The sequence below is a fragment of the Argentina silus genome (genome assembly GCF_951799395.1).
Source record: "Argentina silus genome assembly, chromosome: 17".
Classification (NCBI taxonomy): domain Eukaryota; kingdom Metazoa; phylum Chordata; class Actinopteri; order Argentiniformes; family Argentinidae; genus Argentina; species Argentina silus.
The window spans coordinates 14,380,240-14,397,739 of record NC_139671.1 but is presented as its reverse complement, the minus strand read 5'-3'; the positions used below and the strand labels follow the sequence as shown (position 1 = coordinate 14,397,739).

Sequence of the window (17,500 nt, the reverse complement as noted above, 5' to 3'; positions counted from 1 at the left end):
ATAAAAAGTAAATCTTTTTTTATTCAAAGATCATGTAAGATAAACAATGTATTTAGCATGAAGCATGACTTATTTTCATATAAACGTAGATATCTAGAGGAGGAAAAAAAGGTTTTGCGCCAATTCTTATACCCTCGATTTTGTTCATTTTTATTTAGAGTTTTTTAATTAATTGATATTGTATTTCTTCAGAGCGGGCTTTTAAAGACAAATCTTCTTCAGGGAGAAACTTTTTTGGGAAATCACTCTGCAATTGGACGCCCCTGCTACTGTGGGCTTTAGGTAAAACTATATTGGTCAACTGAACAGCTGCTTGTGTGGCCTTCAGTCTCCTTCTGCCTCTTAACTGATACGTGTCAATGTTCTAGTGTTATTCAGAAGAAGTCAGTTGTGTGTTTGAGTGTGTGTGTGTGTGTGTGTGTGTGTGTGTGTGCGTGTGTGTGTGTGTGTGTGTGTGTGTGTGTGTGTGTGCTTGTGTGCATGTGTGTGTTCAATTCCAAAACCATACGCCCTTTAACATTGTGCCTGCCCTCAATACTTTTTGGTGTTTTGGTGTCCTTGACATGTTTGAAGAGCACATTTTGTTTTATTTTCTTTATTTATGATAGTGTTTTTGCTCTCTTTTTTCTTTGTAAAATGTGTTACTGTTGGTCATGAACCTCCTCTAGCTCTGTTCAGTGAAAATGGGATGCAGTGTGTGTGTATGTGTGTGTGTGTGTGTGTGTGTGTGTGTGTGTGTGTGCGTGTGTGCGTGTGTGTGTGTGTGTGTGTGTGTGTGTGTGTGTGTGTCTGTGTGTGTGTGTGTGTGTCTGTGTGTGGAACTGTATGACATCATCAGAGTTTATTGGACTGCTCAGAAATGACTAACAGACTCCCTGGCTCACTACATCAGTGTGTACCCAAACCTGTTGTTGAAGGTCACGTCAGAAACAATATGTAATATGTATGTCTCAAATACAATATAGCAAGTGTTCATGGATCATTTAGTTTGGATGAATTTCACAGGAGCAGAAGTGAACTCTCAGATTTTCAAAGACCGTAAACATGCTATTACCATACTGCCACTCTAGATTTGTATATGTTATGAAAGCCTCACTTGTCCCTCCATTCATGATATGTACAGGTATTGTACAGTACATACAGTGTTGTTGTTACATAAAGAACCTGTTTCGATAAAAGAAAAAAAATTACCAGAGCTTGGGGGTGGTCCAAGGGTACGTGCAATGAGAAGGACTAGTCAGAAACAGTTTGGTTTGACTTGAAAGAAAAGTGAGCAACTATGTATGTCGGAGTTAGCCAAGCAATTGTCACCAGACTTTATGGGTTCCATTGTCACAGACTTTTGTCACCAGTTTAATACGCATAACTGACATTGTATTCAATGTGCTATCAACGTTGGCATAAAAACACTCAATGTCTGTGTCATACAGTTCCATGTGGCGCCTTGACTTCCGGTGAGCTCTGTGGTGGGAGCGCTCCTGGAACACAGGTTAAGTAGTCCTGTCGTATTTACAGTAAGGAGCCGGTGTCATGGTGACTAATGTGTTTTCAGACTGTAGAGGCATGTCAAGGAGAATGTGTTGCTTTAGTTACCACCCTCTCTTCCTCTGACTCACCCTAACATGCAGAAGAGAAATGAACTCATGACCCCATGGCTGCTTTGCTGCTTGAAAAAATATAGAACTCGTAACACATGTAAACGGGACTCGATAATTTTAGGAAACATTTTCACTGCGCAAAAAGCCTCGGTATGAGAAACAAATGTGTCTGTTTTTAACTTAAACCTGCCAAAACCATGTTCAGTAGGCCTACAAGGCCAGCTGTTTTGTTGTTACAGTTTTTATTTTGTGTTTTGTTTACAATTGACAATATTTTACAATATACTGCCATTATGGTGACTATTTGAGATGAGTGTTTTGAAAGCCATAGGGTAGAGATGTCAAATGCAAACCTTTATTGTTCTGTGAGATGATGTAATGCAGAGAGCACCCAGGTGTTGGTTTTCCATTGGATGTTTGATTCCTTCCTTGTTGTGCAATCATATTGCCAAAGAACGACTTCAAACTATATCATCGAATACATGTAAATATCAACGTTGTCCAATAGCGTGGCGAAAAAGATTATAAATGTTGTTTTTTCTTTTCCATTTTTCTGAAACCTACAATAATGTTTATGTGATGTATTGTCTTCCAGTTGCAATAATAAAAAAAATACAAGTTGCAAAAGTTGAGAAGTGACTGTTGTGCTTGAAGGAGTTAACTCATAAGACCATGTTTTTCATGGCAACCCAAATCAACCTCCACGGTTGGTACAAACCAGCCCTATTCACATTGCCATATAAGTGCATTAGATCTGCAAGCAAACACATGATGGCTTGAGCTTGCCTGATTGAACTCTGTACTAATCAGAGATATGGCTCTGGTAGTAATTAATTATCAAGGCGATTGCCTGTGAGCTGCCACAATTGACCATTATCACTGACCTCCTATTATGGCATCAACAAGGTCTTTTCCACCAGCTAATTACTCTATTTCGACCCCCTAATCATTAGAGTATCATACATCTGACTGAAAACTGTGTGTGTGTGTGTGTGTGTGTGTGTGTCTATTTGACCCCCTAATCATTAGAGTATAATACCTCTGACTGAAAACTGTGTGTGTGTGTGTGTGCGTGCGTGCGTGCGTGCGTGCGTGCGTGCGTGCGTGCGTGCGTGCGTGCGTGCGCGTGTGTGTGCCTTGTAGGCCTAGAGTTTCTTAATGTCTCCCTATCTGATGGTTGCCATTTTGGAACCATGTGGCAGTGGAAGCCCATTCATAATTAAAGTAAAGACAGCCTTAATCACAAGCCACTGCTTCCCCGCGCTCCCTCTCCCACCACAACTGGAGCCAGCTCTGTTGCTATGCAACTGCAGCAAAGAAAGGGAAGAAAGTGCGCATTCTGTACATCTTTAAGGGGCATCATTCGGTCTGAGTTTCCGAGACTCAAAGGTGGCGGTGTGCCTTTAATAACACAGCATTATGTCTGACTCTTGGGAGCTGTAATTCACTTTTGCATATTTTGCAAGACTGTTTTTCATATGAAAAAGTAATATTTTTCAAGATTTTGTTAATATTATATGACACACTAGATATAACAGAATTCACACTTTAGATCTCCTTTCTCATAAGTCAAATGCATATAGTCATGCACTCGCAGCATTGCTAAGAACTCCAGTGTGGAGAGTATGCTATGTTCACTTGATTGATGTAGTGTGAGTTCTGTGCTACATGGTCTATATCATCCATATCCACAAAATGTCCATTGAAGCAAGTTTCCATGGAGACAGGAAGTAGAGGCAAGGCTCTTTGTCAGCTTTCATTTATTCCATGCCTTTATGCTTTTGGGGAATTTTCCCCTAGAAGTGCAGCAGGAGTATTTGGTTGGTCATGACAGCAGACATACCTTGTCTGATGTGAACAAAAACATCAAAAAATGTCATCACTTCAATTACTCATCTTAAATGATTCATAGTTTTTTTTTGTATTCCAACATTGCTTGAATTGATTATGATGTGGGTCAGTCACTACATGGAGTGGAAAATTATGCCCCCTTTTTGTGTTGTGTTGCATGATCGCACTCGTGTGGCAAAACTGAGTTACTACACCAAAGAGGTTCCTAGGTTCTGAACCACGTTTCCTCAACTTTCACCTGGTAAAATAGACCAAGAGAGACTAAACCACACATAAAACCAGTTAAGCCAATGAATGAGGCACACTAGTAACCGTACAATTGTTTTAGTATCAGGTAACCCCAAAATACTCGACAACTCATAGTAGCCTACATAACAGAGTTTTAGGTGATATAACTGTATCTTAAACTGGAGAAATTAGGACAATAGTTTGAAATGATACAAGCAGGGTCAAACACATGCATTTAATGAATAAACAAATACATGCAATAAAAAATCATACAAGAAAACAAAGATTGCAATTTGTAAACAAAGCTGTTTATACTCTGGTGGAAAAATAACTGATTGAAAAATTGATGTGAAAAATAGCCCAGAAATCCCAGTGTCTGTCTGCTAAATTGCAGAGTTGAATTTATAAATAAACTGGCTTCATAGTTTTTCTTCTGCACATAAATTCTACATACCAAATGACATCAAACAAAATGATAATTGATATGGAGAAATAAACCAGATGTTTTGAGAGCATTTCATTGCATTCCATAAAATCGTAAACTGTAAAAAAAGAAAAAGAAAAAAGAAATACATTTCCCAGCGGCAGTCTTTCCTGGTCTGCAGTCCGACTTCACGCGATACATCGCGTAATGACCGGGTTGACCCTGCCCTATGTCTCGCGCACTCGCAGCTCCATCGCTCAGTATATAAAGGAGGACAACGACGGGTGAAGGACGGCTGGGAAAGCGCAGCCCGGGATTGTAAATAAGACCGCAAAAACCTGTGTTTTATTTACAAAAGTTATGCCGGCTACTTTTAAGTATCGTTCCCAGTTGTTTTAGATCGTTTTTTTCTTTATTTTTGGTGTATTCCTCGCTTGCTTTTCGTGTGGTTTTACACTACGCGTATAATGGCGAGCTCGGCTAACTCGAACCCAGTGGTAAGGATGAATCTCAGAGGATAGTCAGAGAAACAACTAGGATGGCAGACTAACTGCTAGCTAGCTGTCAAAGGACTGCATTTGATTTGAATGCAAGAAGGGGATATATAGAGTAATGTTTTGCAAACACATGTTGGGCGCTATCATAATAATAATAATAATAATAATAATAAAATAGCCATAAGTGCAACAATCGGCCATTTTAACCTCTTATCGAAACCAGATTTGAATTCTCTGCATTTTTCAGAAGAACTCTGGGTAGCCAGCTGGGCAGGGTCAACAGTTTTGGTTAGCAAGAATGTGATATGCCAGCGCGCGTCAGTAAATATGCTGATGCATTTTAATTCTGGGGTCTCCAAATGTTTAACTATGCATTTCTTGATCTTACTGCCTTGCTAGATCGCTACTGGCGCGAGCCAAAGTTAAAGAGAGAGCTAAGAATTGAGTTTGGTTCCACGAGCTGGATATGGTGGTTAGTTAGCAGTGGTTTGCCTCGATGTACAGTTGGAAGCACCTTCTCATCCAATGCGCATTTGTTAAAATCCCATTGTCAAAATTAAAACTGATTTTCAGCTGTACGTTTATTGGTAATTTCCAAAGATCGCTATGTGCCATTGTCCACCATTCCACGAACTGCACTAGGCTGGTTCGCTGCCCCAAACCTGCACTCTCTCATTCCTCACTATTTATTATTTGCTGGCCCCAAAATAATCTATAGACCCGAAGACATATTAGCAGTTTCTAATATGTCGATATATGAATAAATCCACGATAAGCGACTCCGGCACGAGGCAACGCTGCGCAGACCGCTGCTGCGTAAAATGGCTTCCATGTCTCCTCTCTCGACGGTTCTGACCCTCCTCCCCTGCGCTGCCTCGTTTTATACAGCCATATTGGCTCTCTAATATAGACTGCCTGGGATGGGAAGGTGCTACTCAACGCTACGTCACTGGCTCTACATATAAACAGCAGACTGTGCCTTAAATAGTGAGCAGACAGGGCGAGGGAGGGAGGGAGAGACCGAGGTCCGCGCTGCGGACACCGGGGAAAGCGCAGTGGCCTCTGTCGTTGTTATTGAGCGAGCGCGACCATTTTAGTTTAGCTGGTCGGCGATCAGCTTGCTAATGTAATGGTTGGGGTTGTTGTTATGCATCGGATCTGAGTCAACTAGATGCACATTTTATAGCTTGAGGTACAGGCAACATAACTGACCGAATTCCAACCTGTCTGTTTTTGACGTGTAATGTAAATATCTTTTATGCGCTCAGCGTGCGAGTACACGTGGTGAATTGCACCAAAAACTACAGTGACCATGTCATTGAATATTGTGAAATTAGAATAAGAAAACAATCTGAGGGCTAGGTCCAGGACATTAGTGCTGAATTATACCCCCTTATGTGCATGAATTTTAGCTGTCAGTTTTGTTTGTAGATAAGCAGGAATCTTGCCAAAAAAAAAAAAAGGTCTTGCAAACTATGGTTAAGTAGTTTTAGATTGTCAAATACATTACTAACTAAGTGTTGTTTAATTCAAAAGTCATCAGTAGCACATAAGGTTACAAGCTACATTCAAATGATAATGCATTGGGTTGACCAATAAAACATAATTTCCAACGGTCTGTCTCTCAGGATGAAGTTGACATTGCCACCATGTTGATGTATAGTAGACTGGTACCCAGATCAACTCTTAACAGTGTCCTTATTATTGTTGTCTCAGCCTAAACTCTATAGGTCTGTGATCGAAGATGTGATCAACGAGGTCCGGGAACTCTTCCTGGATGAAGGAGTGGATGAGCAGGTCCTTATGGAGCTGAAAACGGTATTGAACTCATCCAATTTCTCAAATATTTTTTAAAACCATGACACGTACTTCCCATCGGTTACACTTTACATTATGTCAACATACTGGTTATGCCTGTGTAATAATGCTGTAATAACTATATAACTCTACATCTAACATGTATTTTAGTGGTTGATGTTGAAGTGCATAGTAATGGGCTTTTCTATTTTTCACTGGAGGCAGGGGGCACTTTAAATTCATCCCTTCTTCATCTTCAAGTAGGTGACAATTAGCAGATGATTAACTACCCTATCTCTATTTAACGCTGTCTTTCTCTCTCTCTCCTTCCCTGTAGCTGTGGGAGAACAAGCTGATGCAGTCAAAGGCAGTGGAGGGCTTCCACACAGAGGAGCAGCAAGCCCTCCAGGCCGCCGCCCAGCAGCAGGCCCAGCAAGCCCAGCAGGTCACACAGCAAGCTCAGGCACAGCAGGTCCTGCTCCCCCCCCAGCAGCAGCACGGTGAGAGACCCCCCCCCGGTCCTGACCAGACATGGGGTAGAATACATAGCCCATATCAAAGACTTGAACAGCGCTGGATTTAGATTGCCTGATACAAATGGAGTAGTCCCAATAGTGTGCTGTCGTATCCCAACATTCACAAATTCTAAGAAACGAATGCAATACATTTTGTCTCATGTCTTTCCACAGCTCCCCAGCAGCAAGTCATTGTGCAGGATCCTAAGATTCTGCAGCATATGAATGCAACTGGGATGGTGAGTGATGTTGTCTGTAGATCCAGACCTTTCCCATTCGCTTAGAAATGATGTGAAATTAAAAAAAAAAATACTCAAGGAATTCACTCAAATTCCCCTCAGTGTCAATTAGAAGTGAATCCTGCAGATAGAAGTGTCGGTCCCCTCTCTCATGTGTATAAATGGTCCCTAACCTAACACACACACATACACACCCACACCCACCCAAACCCATAGGCGTGAGTGTTGCTTTGAGCGTGACTCGGACCACTCCAGCTGGGGGACAGATGGGAGTGGGGAGGTAGATCGCTCAGGAAATCGTTTAGTGAGAGCTATGGATTTCAGACTGGATTACAGGGCAGATAAAGCTGGAAGAGTCTCACACTCATCACACTTTCACCCCCCCAAGCCCCCCCCTCCTCCTCCTACCATCTGGTATTGTCTGAAGTCCGATCAGACATAGATACATGGACTCTCTCTCTCTTTCCCCTCCTCCCTTCTCTGACTAGAGGACTCTCTATCTGTTCTCCCCCTGTGTTTAGGTCTTGTTCTGTTTTGTGACTGTGTGTTCTCTGGTCCTCCTCTAGAGTGCAGCAGCCACCGCAGCAACCCTGGCCTTGCCCACGGGAGTCAGCCCCTACCAGCAGCTCATAACCAGCCAAGGTACCATCAACATACCAGCTCAGGCATTAGATTAGATTAGATTACTTTATGTTTTCCAGAAGGAATTTATTTTGTACTGTCAGAAACATACAGGAAATACTACTACTACTAATAATAATAATAATGCACTAGCACATAGAAAATACACAACAGAAAATCCAAAATACAAAGTTAACATACGTTTACATTACGTTACAATAGAGTGCGTAGGCCTAAAAGGTAACAGACAGGTTTTAATGAGCCCATGTATCTATTGTGTAATGTAGCGGGAAGATAAAACACCTAAAGAAAGGGTTCAGAGAACGGCTGAGATTAAAGATAACTTCATATCTTGTGACTTTACTGTAATGCAGGATTAAAGCAAGTTAAATGGGTAGCATGGGTGGAATCCTGGGTCCTCCTAAATTGCTCTGGATTTCTTCAGATGCCCTAGATTTAGAAATAGTCGACAAAGCGTAGAATGTTCAAGGATATCATAGTTATGTGGCATCTGTATTCATGTTTTTCATTTTGTTTTTCATGTGATTAAAAAAAACATACGTGATGTTAATTGTAGGTAGGTCAGTTTGCAATTCCTCAACGTATGGGGGGGATTGGTGATGACACCGAAGGAAGATTAGGCTCAAAGTTAATTGAAAGGTTATTACATTATCAAGTCCATAAGATTAAGCTTTAAATGGATTAGTCCTAACTCTCTCGTCTTGCCCTCCCCCTGTCCCTAGGTCAGATACTACAGGTGATGAGAACTCCTGGGGGTCAGTACATCAACCAATGGGCATTTTGTATTGTACTTATTGTCTTAAAATTATTTGTCTCTCCTCCGCTGTCCCCAGGTCAGATTTGTCAGGTAGTGCGGGCTCCTTACAGAGCTCAGTAACATGATCCATTAGCCTTTTAACACACTTTGCCTTGCCTTCTCCTGTCCCTAGGTCAGATCTTGCAGGTGGTGAGGGCTCCTAACAGGGGCTCAGTTCATCATCTCGTGGGCGTTTGTATGGTCTGATCGTGTCTTCGCCCTCTCTCTGCTGTTTACCAGGTCAGATCCTGCAGGTGGTGAGAGCTGCCAACGGGGCTCAGTACATCATCCAGCCCCAGCAGCAGATGGTGCTGCAGCAACAGGTCCTGCCCCAGATGCAGCCCGGGGGTGTGCAGGCCCCAGTCATACAGCAGGTACGCCCCATCACACAGGTAGGTCAACATCCTCCTCTCCCAGGTATATTATGGTGTTTTAGCTAGATTTAGTTCTAGCGTAGGTAGGCTCCCTTGTGGAGGTATGCCCCCCCCCCCAGTGGAGGTACTTAATCTACCCAGTGCAGGTGGTCTCCTAGTGGAGTTAGAACCTCTCATACAGGCATAAGGCCCCCTGGTGGAGGTAGTCTTCCTCATGGCTACAGTCCAACACCAGGTAGGAGTATTCTTAGGCCACTTCCTGATTATCCGGGAAGCAGAAGACTTGGTCTGTATTCAGAGCAGCGTATTCAGTGTTGTGTTTGTGTATTGAGTGAGTGGAGTGGTGGTTGTTCAGTTGGGGGGGGTAAATGGTCCACATTGCTGTGTGTTTTCTGTCAGGTCCTGGCTCCTCTCCAGGGAGGGATGCCCCAGCAGACAGGAGTCATCATCCAGCCACAGCAGATCGTCCTCACAGGGAACAAGGTCCAGCAGAACGCACAGGTCAGCACTGGGCCCCTCAACACCCTGAGCTAATGCATCTGGGTGCAATGCATTTTACTGTTGATGACTCACTGTGTAAACACTACTAGATGAATCTGTCCTTATCCAATAGATTATCAAATGAACAAATTATGATATATCCTACAAGATAAAAATGGTAATTCCATCTACCAAATATCCTCTTCCACACTTATGCATGTCGTAACTATTACTATCGGCCCATGTGTAGGTGATGCAGGCTATGCCGGGTCAGACAGTCGCTCAGGTACAGCAACAGGTCCAGCAGCAGGTCCAGCAGGTGCAGCAGGTGCAGCAGGTGCAGCAGGCCCAGGGCGCAGCTGCACCACAGGCCCCACAGCAGCAGCAGCCCCCCATGATGCTGCAGGTCGACGGCGCTGGAGACACTTCCTCGGAGGAGGACGAGGAAGAGGAGGATGAGTATGACGAAGACGAGGACGAAGAAAAGGACAAAGATGGCGGCGAAGACGGGCAGGTTGAAGAGGTGCGTGGTAACTCTGCGCCGCTACAAAGTTCTTATGAACCACTAGAACTTCCAGTGAGGTCCTACAGTGTGCTTGGGCCTTAACCCACCCTTTGTGAAACACTGTAGAATGCCACTGCGTAGCTAGCTGTGGGGAATCTTCTAATAATAATGTTGTTATTAGGATGTAATTAACATCTCTCTTCCCTCCCTGGGGTCTAAGGAGCCGCTGAACAGCGGAGATGACGTGAGTGACGAGGAGGACCAAGAACTGTTCGACACAGAGAATGTGGTTGTGTGCCAGTATGACAAGGTAAGGTTATCCTCTGATACGAGAGAGAGAGAGAGAGAGAATAAATCTGCGACAGGGGTCAAACCTCTTTTGTATGGGAAAGCCCAGACATCCTGTGTGTGTGCGTAGGTGACGTCATCGTTGAGCCCTGTCTGCTTCTAACGCCCACGCTGTGCCGTCTCTCTTTCTTCCCCTCAGATCCACAGAAGTAAGAACAAATGGAAATTCCACCTGAAGGACGGGATCATGAATCTGAACGGGCGAGATTACGTCTTCTCCAAAGCCATCGGGGACGCAGAGTGGTAAAAACATCAAAGCAAAAACAAAAAAAGCAAAAAAAAGCAACAAAAAAAAGAAAAGAGACACCAGGAAGGAACTCTGGAAATTTCTGTCCAGTTTAGAAAGCGAAAACACATCAAAGACCCTGGGACTGGATACATTACAGGAGACCGGTGGTGGTGGTGGTAGGGAGAGAAGAAACAAAAACGATAATAACATCGGAGAAACTGTGAGCTGCCTTCCACCTACCCTGACTGGTACCAACATCGACCTAACAAGCTTGATTACCAAGAGGCTTCCACAATGCAGAGCTGAGGATAGTGGATCCTTGAGCTTGGAGGCTTCCATATCTGAATTCCCTTCCATTCGAACAGTCTTTGTTTTCACACTCTTGTAGTTATAGTGGACCAGGTAGACCTGAAGCAACCCCCCGAAAAAACAGGTCAAACCAACCCTGACCCCCCCCCCCAAGTGAAGGGATAGGGAAGCTGTTGAACCCCAGTTGTCTTGTTTAAAAGTGACTGGCTGCCGACAGTGACAGTTGACACCGGTGCTTGAGTTAAGATGGCCGCCCTCGTGTTGAACGGCTGGTTGCATCGGCTTACTATCTGGTTGTAGATCTTGATTCCATTTTCACTGATATTCCTGCCACCTGATCTTCTGATCGATACTAGAAGTTTCCGTGTATCCGGTTAACACTGGTGCCACACTGTTCTGCAGTAGTTACGCCCTTTCTGTTATTGTTTTAAAAGTTTTTAAGAAATTATTTTTTGGGATGGAAAAACAACACGAGACACTAAAAGGCAAAAAAAGACATGAATGACAGTAATAGTGTGAAGGCCTGGTTTTTATTTTCGAAGAGTGCCGAGTCTAAGATTTCTTCCCGTCAGCTTCTTCTCAAGCCTAATCCTGACTGAACCATAGCAAAGAAAGAAAGAGCAAAAAAACCAACCTATGAATGGATACAGTTGTACAAATGTCTTGTCTTCATACCTAGATGAAAGTTTTCCTGTTTTGTGTGTTATCTGGACTTCTTATTCAGTACTTACCGCCGTCTGAAGATTTGCACTGTCAGTGTCAATGTTTTTGTAAAGTCAGTCTCATTCGAGTTCGTCCATAGCCATAATCCTGCTGGCTGCTTTTCTCGTGTGCTGTGTGTTGCGTGCGTGGGTGTGTGTGTGTGTGTGTGGTGCGTGCGTGCGTGCGTGCGTGCGTATGTGCGTGCGTGAGAAACACTGCTTGTTTGCCCCTGAAGATGGTGTCGTCAGTTCAATGTTTTTCGACACCCCACATCCCTGATGTTACAATACAATAGACTTTTTATGATTTTTTTTTTTTTTGTATTTATTCCTGAAAGCTCAGGCAATGTTATATTTTTTTTTTGGGGGGGGGGTAAAAAAGCCGCACCAAACTGTGCTCTTATTATAATAAGTGTTCCTTTTTCCTCTGTTGGCTGGACTAGGCTTCATCATGCCCTGTGCTCCAATGCGCTGTCTTGTGCTTTTGATTTTAATCATGGTTTTTAAAAAAAAAAAAATAAAGAAAAAAAAAAAAATCCTGTTCAAGCAAGTTTCACGGGGTGGCCCATGTGTGTTCCCTGCAGTTTGTTTTAATGGTGCCCTGATGCATACATTTTGAAATGAATAAATAAAGTATGTTTTCAGCTTCTTTTCTGTTGCTTTGATGCTGTTTGGTTTCATGTACAGTATACATATGCCTGTGTAGACAGACACAATGTTCCAAGTCATGACTAAACTGTATTGAAATAATCATTGTGCCGTGGAACGTATATATTAGACCATTTCACAGAGTAGAACATTGTTTCTGGAACGTCAGAATGTTGATTCTAGAACTTTGGGTTCAGGCCAGCAGCACTGAGCCTCTCTCCTCTGTTGAACTAGTAGCGATGTAATCAAATCAATTCACCATAGTTCATAACTCCACGTGTGTCAGTCCCCTGATGTCATTTCTTATGTGTGCCTTTTGGATTTTATTTTGGCTTCCGGGTATTCACATATTAAGATAAGCATTTTAAGAGGATCTCTCTTGAAAATGTATTTTTTCTTTTCTTTTTTTATTCTTAAATGTACCATGCATTTCATCTGCTGTTCAAAGAACTGTTTGTGAGGGAAATGTATTGTTTTTATCATTCATATAATACTGTTCTTTTTTCCCCCCTTTTTTTTTTTTTTTTCTTTTTTTTAAATCAAAGATCTTTGTAAATTACCATAACTTGGAAGGCTGTGCTTTGAATACAAATAATTAGAAATTGTAGTATTTTATTGAACAAACCCATTGAGTTTTTTGCCTTTGCTAACATTTGAATTAAAGTAATATGAAAAATTGTGCTTGGCCGGTATTTATGGTGGGGGGTCAGTTCCAACGGTTTCAGTCATATATCCTCATCATGTTTAGGAATATTGCATATATCATACTTGCTGTACCGATAATGCTGACAAATGACTGTAAAATATTGTAGTACAAAGTACTGAGTACAACCTTCTCACATCTCAGGATTACATTAGCCACAATCCTTCTTGCGCTGGGCTGAAAACTACAGAATCATGTTTAATCCACGTTTTTCCACATTTGGGAGGGATAATCTAAATATTGGATGGCAGTCCGGTTAAGTGGGCGTTCTCCTTGCCCTAATTCCATCCAGGCCCTGATACTGGGACCTGCATGTTTTCTTTTGGGTAATTATAAGATAAAAGTGTGGTACTGGGAGCAGAGCCTAGTTGTAACTCTGGGTACTTTTCAGAACAGAGAGATTTAGCCACTGATTGTAAATGGACAGATATCAGACGCCTGATATACAGTATGCCACACACACAGTTGATCCCTCAGTCTGAGTGGAAGGATAATGGATCCTAAACGCTCCAAATTAAGTAGACCTTGTAGTACTCCTGAACACTAGAAAAGGGAATGCTGACGTATGCCTGTAGTCCATGAGGCTCTGGAGACGTCAGGTGTTTCCTTGTCTGGGCCTGACTTTCAGACCGGGGGCCATCTCAATATTCTAAACTATCCTCTTTTTCCACTCATTTGAAATCAGTATGGCAGAAATGTAGCCAGTCAGTTCAACTAATAGTCTCATGTGACAAGTGAGTGCTTATTGGAGATAGTGGTTCAGGGATGAGACTACAGGTACTGTTTATTCAGCGATCAGTAGTCATAGCGGAAAAGAGGCCATTTAAAACGGTTGAGACTGTAGCTGTGTGTGGTTCATTGGCGCACATGATAGAAGACGGCGTTCGGTCTGGAGACACTTGAAGAGTCAGAGAGGGAGGAGTGTTTTCTTTGCCCTTCACCTCACTCTCTCTTTGTGAGGGAGAGCCTGGAACACTCAGGTTGTCCCATGTGAGTGATTTCAGAGAGCTGACCTTACAAGAGTAGCGTCTGGACCTGCTGACCCCATAGACCTGTGTATGAGGAAGGACACAAAAACAACCTGCTCTGTGTGTTCAAAACCCTAAAAACAGCACAATTTCACAGACCATTCCTTATATTGTTAAAAAAAAATATATATATATATGTTAAACACTCTAAAATCAGCTTGAATTCACAGACCAGCTCAGATACCGTAAGATCTGAAAGCTATTTGCACCCTTCTCTCTTTCTATTCTATTCCAATGATTTTCCCAGTGTACTTGAGTTGAGAAATCCAATATGCCAGTGAGTTCGTCCATCCGTGCTCCCTGCCCCTGCTTATTTGAGGAACAGTTCAGAGATGGGTTTATTTTAAATACTAGCAGTGGAATGATGAGGGCAGGGAACCTCAGAGGGAAGAATGTAGAAATGGGCTCCGTAAAACTCACATCAGTTTGTTTGACCCTGTCTGTCTGAGTGTGTCCTAGTGTGTGTGTGTGTGTGTGTGTGTGTGTGTGTCTTGAGTTTATGCCATGAAAGTTTATGCTACGCCATGATTTCTTTCTCACTCTATCAACCTCATATCACTCACTCTCATTCTATAAGAAAGAGGAATACACAGTTCCACTTTCAGGGATATTTCTATAACAAAGGTCGGGCTAATTTATTTAGCCCAACAGATTAGTTTGATATCGCCTCAGCCTCTTGCAAGTGAGAAAAAAAATGTATCCGAAATAATCTCTTTTTCCAGGAAAGTTCCTTAGCATGTCTGCATTTCCCTGAAAATGTCGCACTCCAGTTGAAATGCTAACCAGATGTTAAGCGGCCATTGGCAGAAGGTGTCCTTTAACTCCTCATAGCTCAGTATCTCACTACCTACAGCTTGCACGTTTCAGGCTGTTTGGTTTGGTTAAAGCTTTCCTAGCAAAGCACCACGGCGTAACTTCTTTGATTGTCTAAGTCACTTATTTCCTCTTGAGGATATCACTACACAAGAAAAACTATCACATTCCTGAGAAGTAAAAAAAAAAAAAGAAAAAAAAAAAAAAAAAAGGATACGGAAAGTATACATTTATTATTTTACCTTTCTCTAATTGCAATAAAATGACTAATAATTAAAAATACGGCTGGTATATTTACTTTTGTAATTAGATCCTGTGCTTTTTCGGGGTCGGGTGTATTTCTGGACATTCTTTATCAATGTTCAGTTGGATCCGTTCAGTTTCAGTAGCAATAATGTAGCTATGAGGATAGGATGATGAGAAAAAAGGTAGAAAGTAGACAAATGTTTAATGAATCTCAGAAAGGGTGATATACTGTATACATTTGGGACAAGACCAAGTCACATATAGATATTGTTCAATAGAGTCCAATTCCTGTAAAAACACTCATGTCTGGTTTTTACATTATGGCTGCTATAGATTGATGCCATGTAAAGACAAACACATTTGCTCACTTCCCTTGCCACATTTTCCTGGTTTGTTTTTAACATTGATGAAAAAAGCATATAAAGATACAGTCTCTAACATCAATTACTCTTTTCATTTACAAACAGTATTTACACAGATATTTCTGAAGCATTATAAGGTTGCCAATATTTCCCATTAAGTTAGGTCTGGTTTGCTTCTGTGAAACGCCCTGGACCTGCAGGCTGTTCAATAGTTGATCAGGAATACAGTGCCTTGCCTTCACAATCCTACTAAAAATAACTTGTATTTAATAGATGAAATGTTTGAGAGTTTAGGTGTCATAACAAGTCTTTCTATTCTCATGTGTGAGGGTTTTTGAGAGAGGAATGTACTGTATACTTTCCATTTGCCGTTTGTATCATAACAATGAATTTTGAGCACACAATTTTCTCTGTATTTCATCAGTGTTTCTTTCAGAGTAAAAGGAACAAGATGAGGCTAAAATGAAATAATCTCCAGATGATGTTATTTGCAATCGACCATAAAATCAAATATTTCTCTGACACATGATATTCTCCAACAACCAGACTTGTAAAAACATCACGGCCAAAATTATAAAAACAGTCAAATGCAAGCAAAAAGTGCAGAGAAAATACTGGCTTGCTGTAAAGTGTCCCAACAGATCAACACACCGACACGTCCAGTTTTGATTTCATCGCTCCATCTTTCCACAACCCAACCACCTCTTCCTGACACGACCAGGACTTCCTGACCATCCCAGGCTGAGTTTGGCCTCACGTGTCCAGGCTGCGGCTCTCCTCCGGGCTGGGCTGCTGTTTGCCAGGCTGGAGGTAGGTGTGTCCGGAGCACTCCTGCAGGTGGATGGGCACCTCCTCCGGTCCTCTCCTGTCCCTATCTCTATCTCTATCCCTCCTGCCCTTGCACACACCACTGCTCCCTTTAGACGAGACCGTCTGACCCCGGAACAGTTGTGCCCGCTGTTGGCACAACCCTACTTTACTGAGTAGAATGAAGACGTCTCCTCTGAAGGCCTTGGTGAAGATGGCATAGAGGAAGGGATTGGCGCAGGAGTTGAGCGGGTAGAAGAGGACCAGCAGGATCTTGGAGTTGGAGACGGTGATGAGAGGACGGTCCACCACCGCCGACATGGCGTAGAAGGAGATGGGCGCCATGCACAGGAAGTCGGTGAAGATGAGGACGGCCATGCGCTTGGCGATGTTGGTGTCCTTGGAACCCGACCGGTAGTGGGGGTTGTGCACAGCGCAGTAGATCTTTATATAACAGGCGCAGATGACCAGAAACGCCAGGATGTTGAGGATCAGGACTGATACGATGTAGACCTGGGCGGCAGTGGACTGGGTATCCATGGGGAGGCAGATACTGACCTTCTGATAACTGCTGACGCCCACTAGGGGCAGCAGAGCCAGCAGGAGACAGAACAACCAGCCACCCAGCATGACTGCCGCAGCGTGGGGCAGACGCAGCTTCCTGTCCAGCCGCATGGCGAAGGTGATGGCGTGCCACCTCTCCAGAGTAATCACCGTCAGTGTGTAGACTGACAGCTCGCTGGCGAAGACGGTGAAGAACCCCGCCAGGCCGCACCCGGGCCCCGTCTGCCAGTCGATGGCGTGGTTGTAGTACTCCGCCCGCGTATGCAGGTCCACAGAGGCGATGAGGAGGAGGTAGATGCCCATGCAGAGGTCGGCGAAGGCCAGGTGGCACATGAGGAAGCGGGAGACGGAGAGCTTGTAGTGACTGGTGAGGAGGACCAATAGGACCACCACATTACCCAGCACGGCCAGCAGGCTGACAAACCACACGGACACACGCAGGAAGCCGAAGCCCATGATGTCCTCGCACGGGTTGAACTCGTCAGGCGCAGGGGCGCAGGTTACCTCCTCACCCTCCTCGCAGACGACATAGTCATAGCGACTGTCGAAGTCCTGGCTGGTGTCCTCCTGGGGGTTCTTGAGGGTCTCCCCGAAGCCCACGTCATCGTCCGGCTGGCCCCCGAAGTAGGCGTGGTAGTGCAGGCTGCTATGGAAGTCTCGTCTGGAGTCTCCCTGGGTGTCCTTGAGGACACCGTTGCTGGTTTCCTGGTCCACTGCCTCGGCCGCGTCGCTCTGCAGGAACGGGACCCTGAGAGGGCCCACAGACCTCTTCTGGTGCTGGTCATAGAAGGCAGTC

General features: G+C 43.5%; 4 protein-coding genes across 5 annotated transcripts in view; 3 read left to right on the top strand and 1 right to left on the bottom strand.

The window, feature by feature from the left end:
* The window catches only part of ches1 (checkpoint suppressor 1), a 34,284-nt gene extending 32,068 nt beyond the window's left edge, over window positions 1–2,216 (top strand). Inside the window, exon 6 of the mRNA XM_083688284.1 lies at window positions 1–2,216. This exon is cut by the window's left edge and continues 1,916 nt beyond it. The gene's annotated coding sequence lies outside the window, so the exon portion shown is untranslated.
* LOC310818174 (breast cancer metastasis-suppressor 1-like protein-A) overlaps window positions 1–17,500 on the top strand; it is a 409,511-nt gene that overhangs the window by 126,151 nt on the left and 265,860 nt on the right. The gene's annotated exons all lie outside the window — the stretch shown is intronic.
* gtf2a1 (general transcription factor IIA, 1) lies at window positions 4,384–10,594 on the top strand. Of its 2 annotated transcripts, XM_083689127.1 has the most exons (11): window positions 4,384–4,598; window positions 6,315–6,416; window positions 6,733–6,895; window positions 7,085–7,149; window positions 7,716–7,791; window positions 8,514–8,546; window positions 8,828–8,979; window positions 9,361–9,462; window positions 9,692–9,964; window positions 10,167–10,256; window positions 10,434–10,594. In XM_083689127.1, exons 1-11 carry the CDS (start codon window positions 4,569–4,571, stop codon window positions 10,539–10,541), a joined length of 1,194 nt encoding a protein of 397 aa, XP_083545253.1. In that variant the 5' UTR covers window positions 4,384–4,568; the 3' UTR covers window positions 10,542–10,594. The 2 variants fall into 2 exon arrangements, with proteins under 2 accessions (XP_083545253.1, XP_083545254.1); XM_083689128.1 differs by lacking the exon at window positions 8,514–8,546.
* tshr (thyroid stimulating hormone receptor) overlaps window positions 16,087–17,500 on the bottom strand; it is a gene marked incomplete at both ends in the record, with an annotated part of 17,269 nt that continues 15,855 nt past the window's right edge. Inside the window, one exon of the mRNA XM_083689515.1 lies at window positions 16,087–17,500. This exon is cut by the window's right edge and continues 27 nt beyond it. Within this exon, the coding sequence (XP_083545641.1) occupies window positions 16,087–17,500 (1,414 nt within the window).

Excerpts from the sequence above, each read along its gene's own strand:
- gtf2a1 (XM_083689127.1), top strand. The coding sequence starts at position 4,569 with ATGGCGAGCTCGGCTAACTCGAACCCAGTG. Across the intron at positions 9,463-9,691 it reads AGGTCCAGCAGAACGCACAG|GTGATGCAGGCTATGCCGGG; the intron begins GTCAGCACTGGG and ends GCCCATGTGTAG. Across the intron at positions 9,965-10,166 it reads AAGACGGGCAGGTTGAAGAG|GAGCCGCTGAACAGCGGAGA; the intron begins GTGCGTGGTAAC and ends CTGGGGTCTAAG.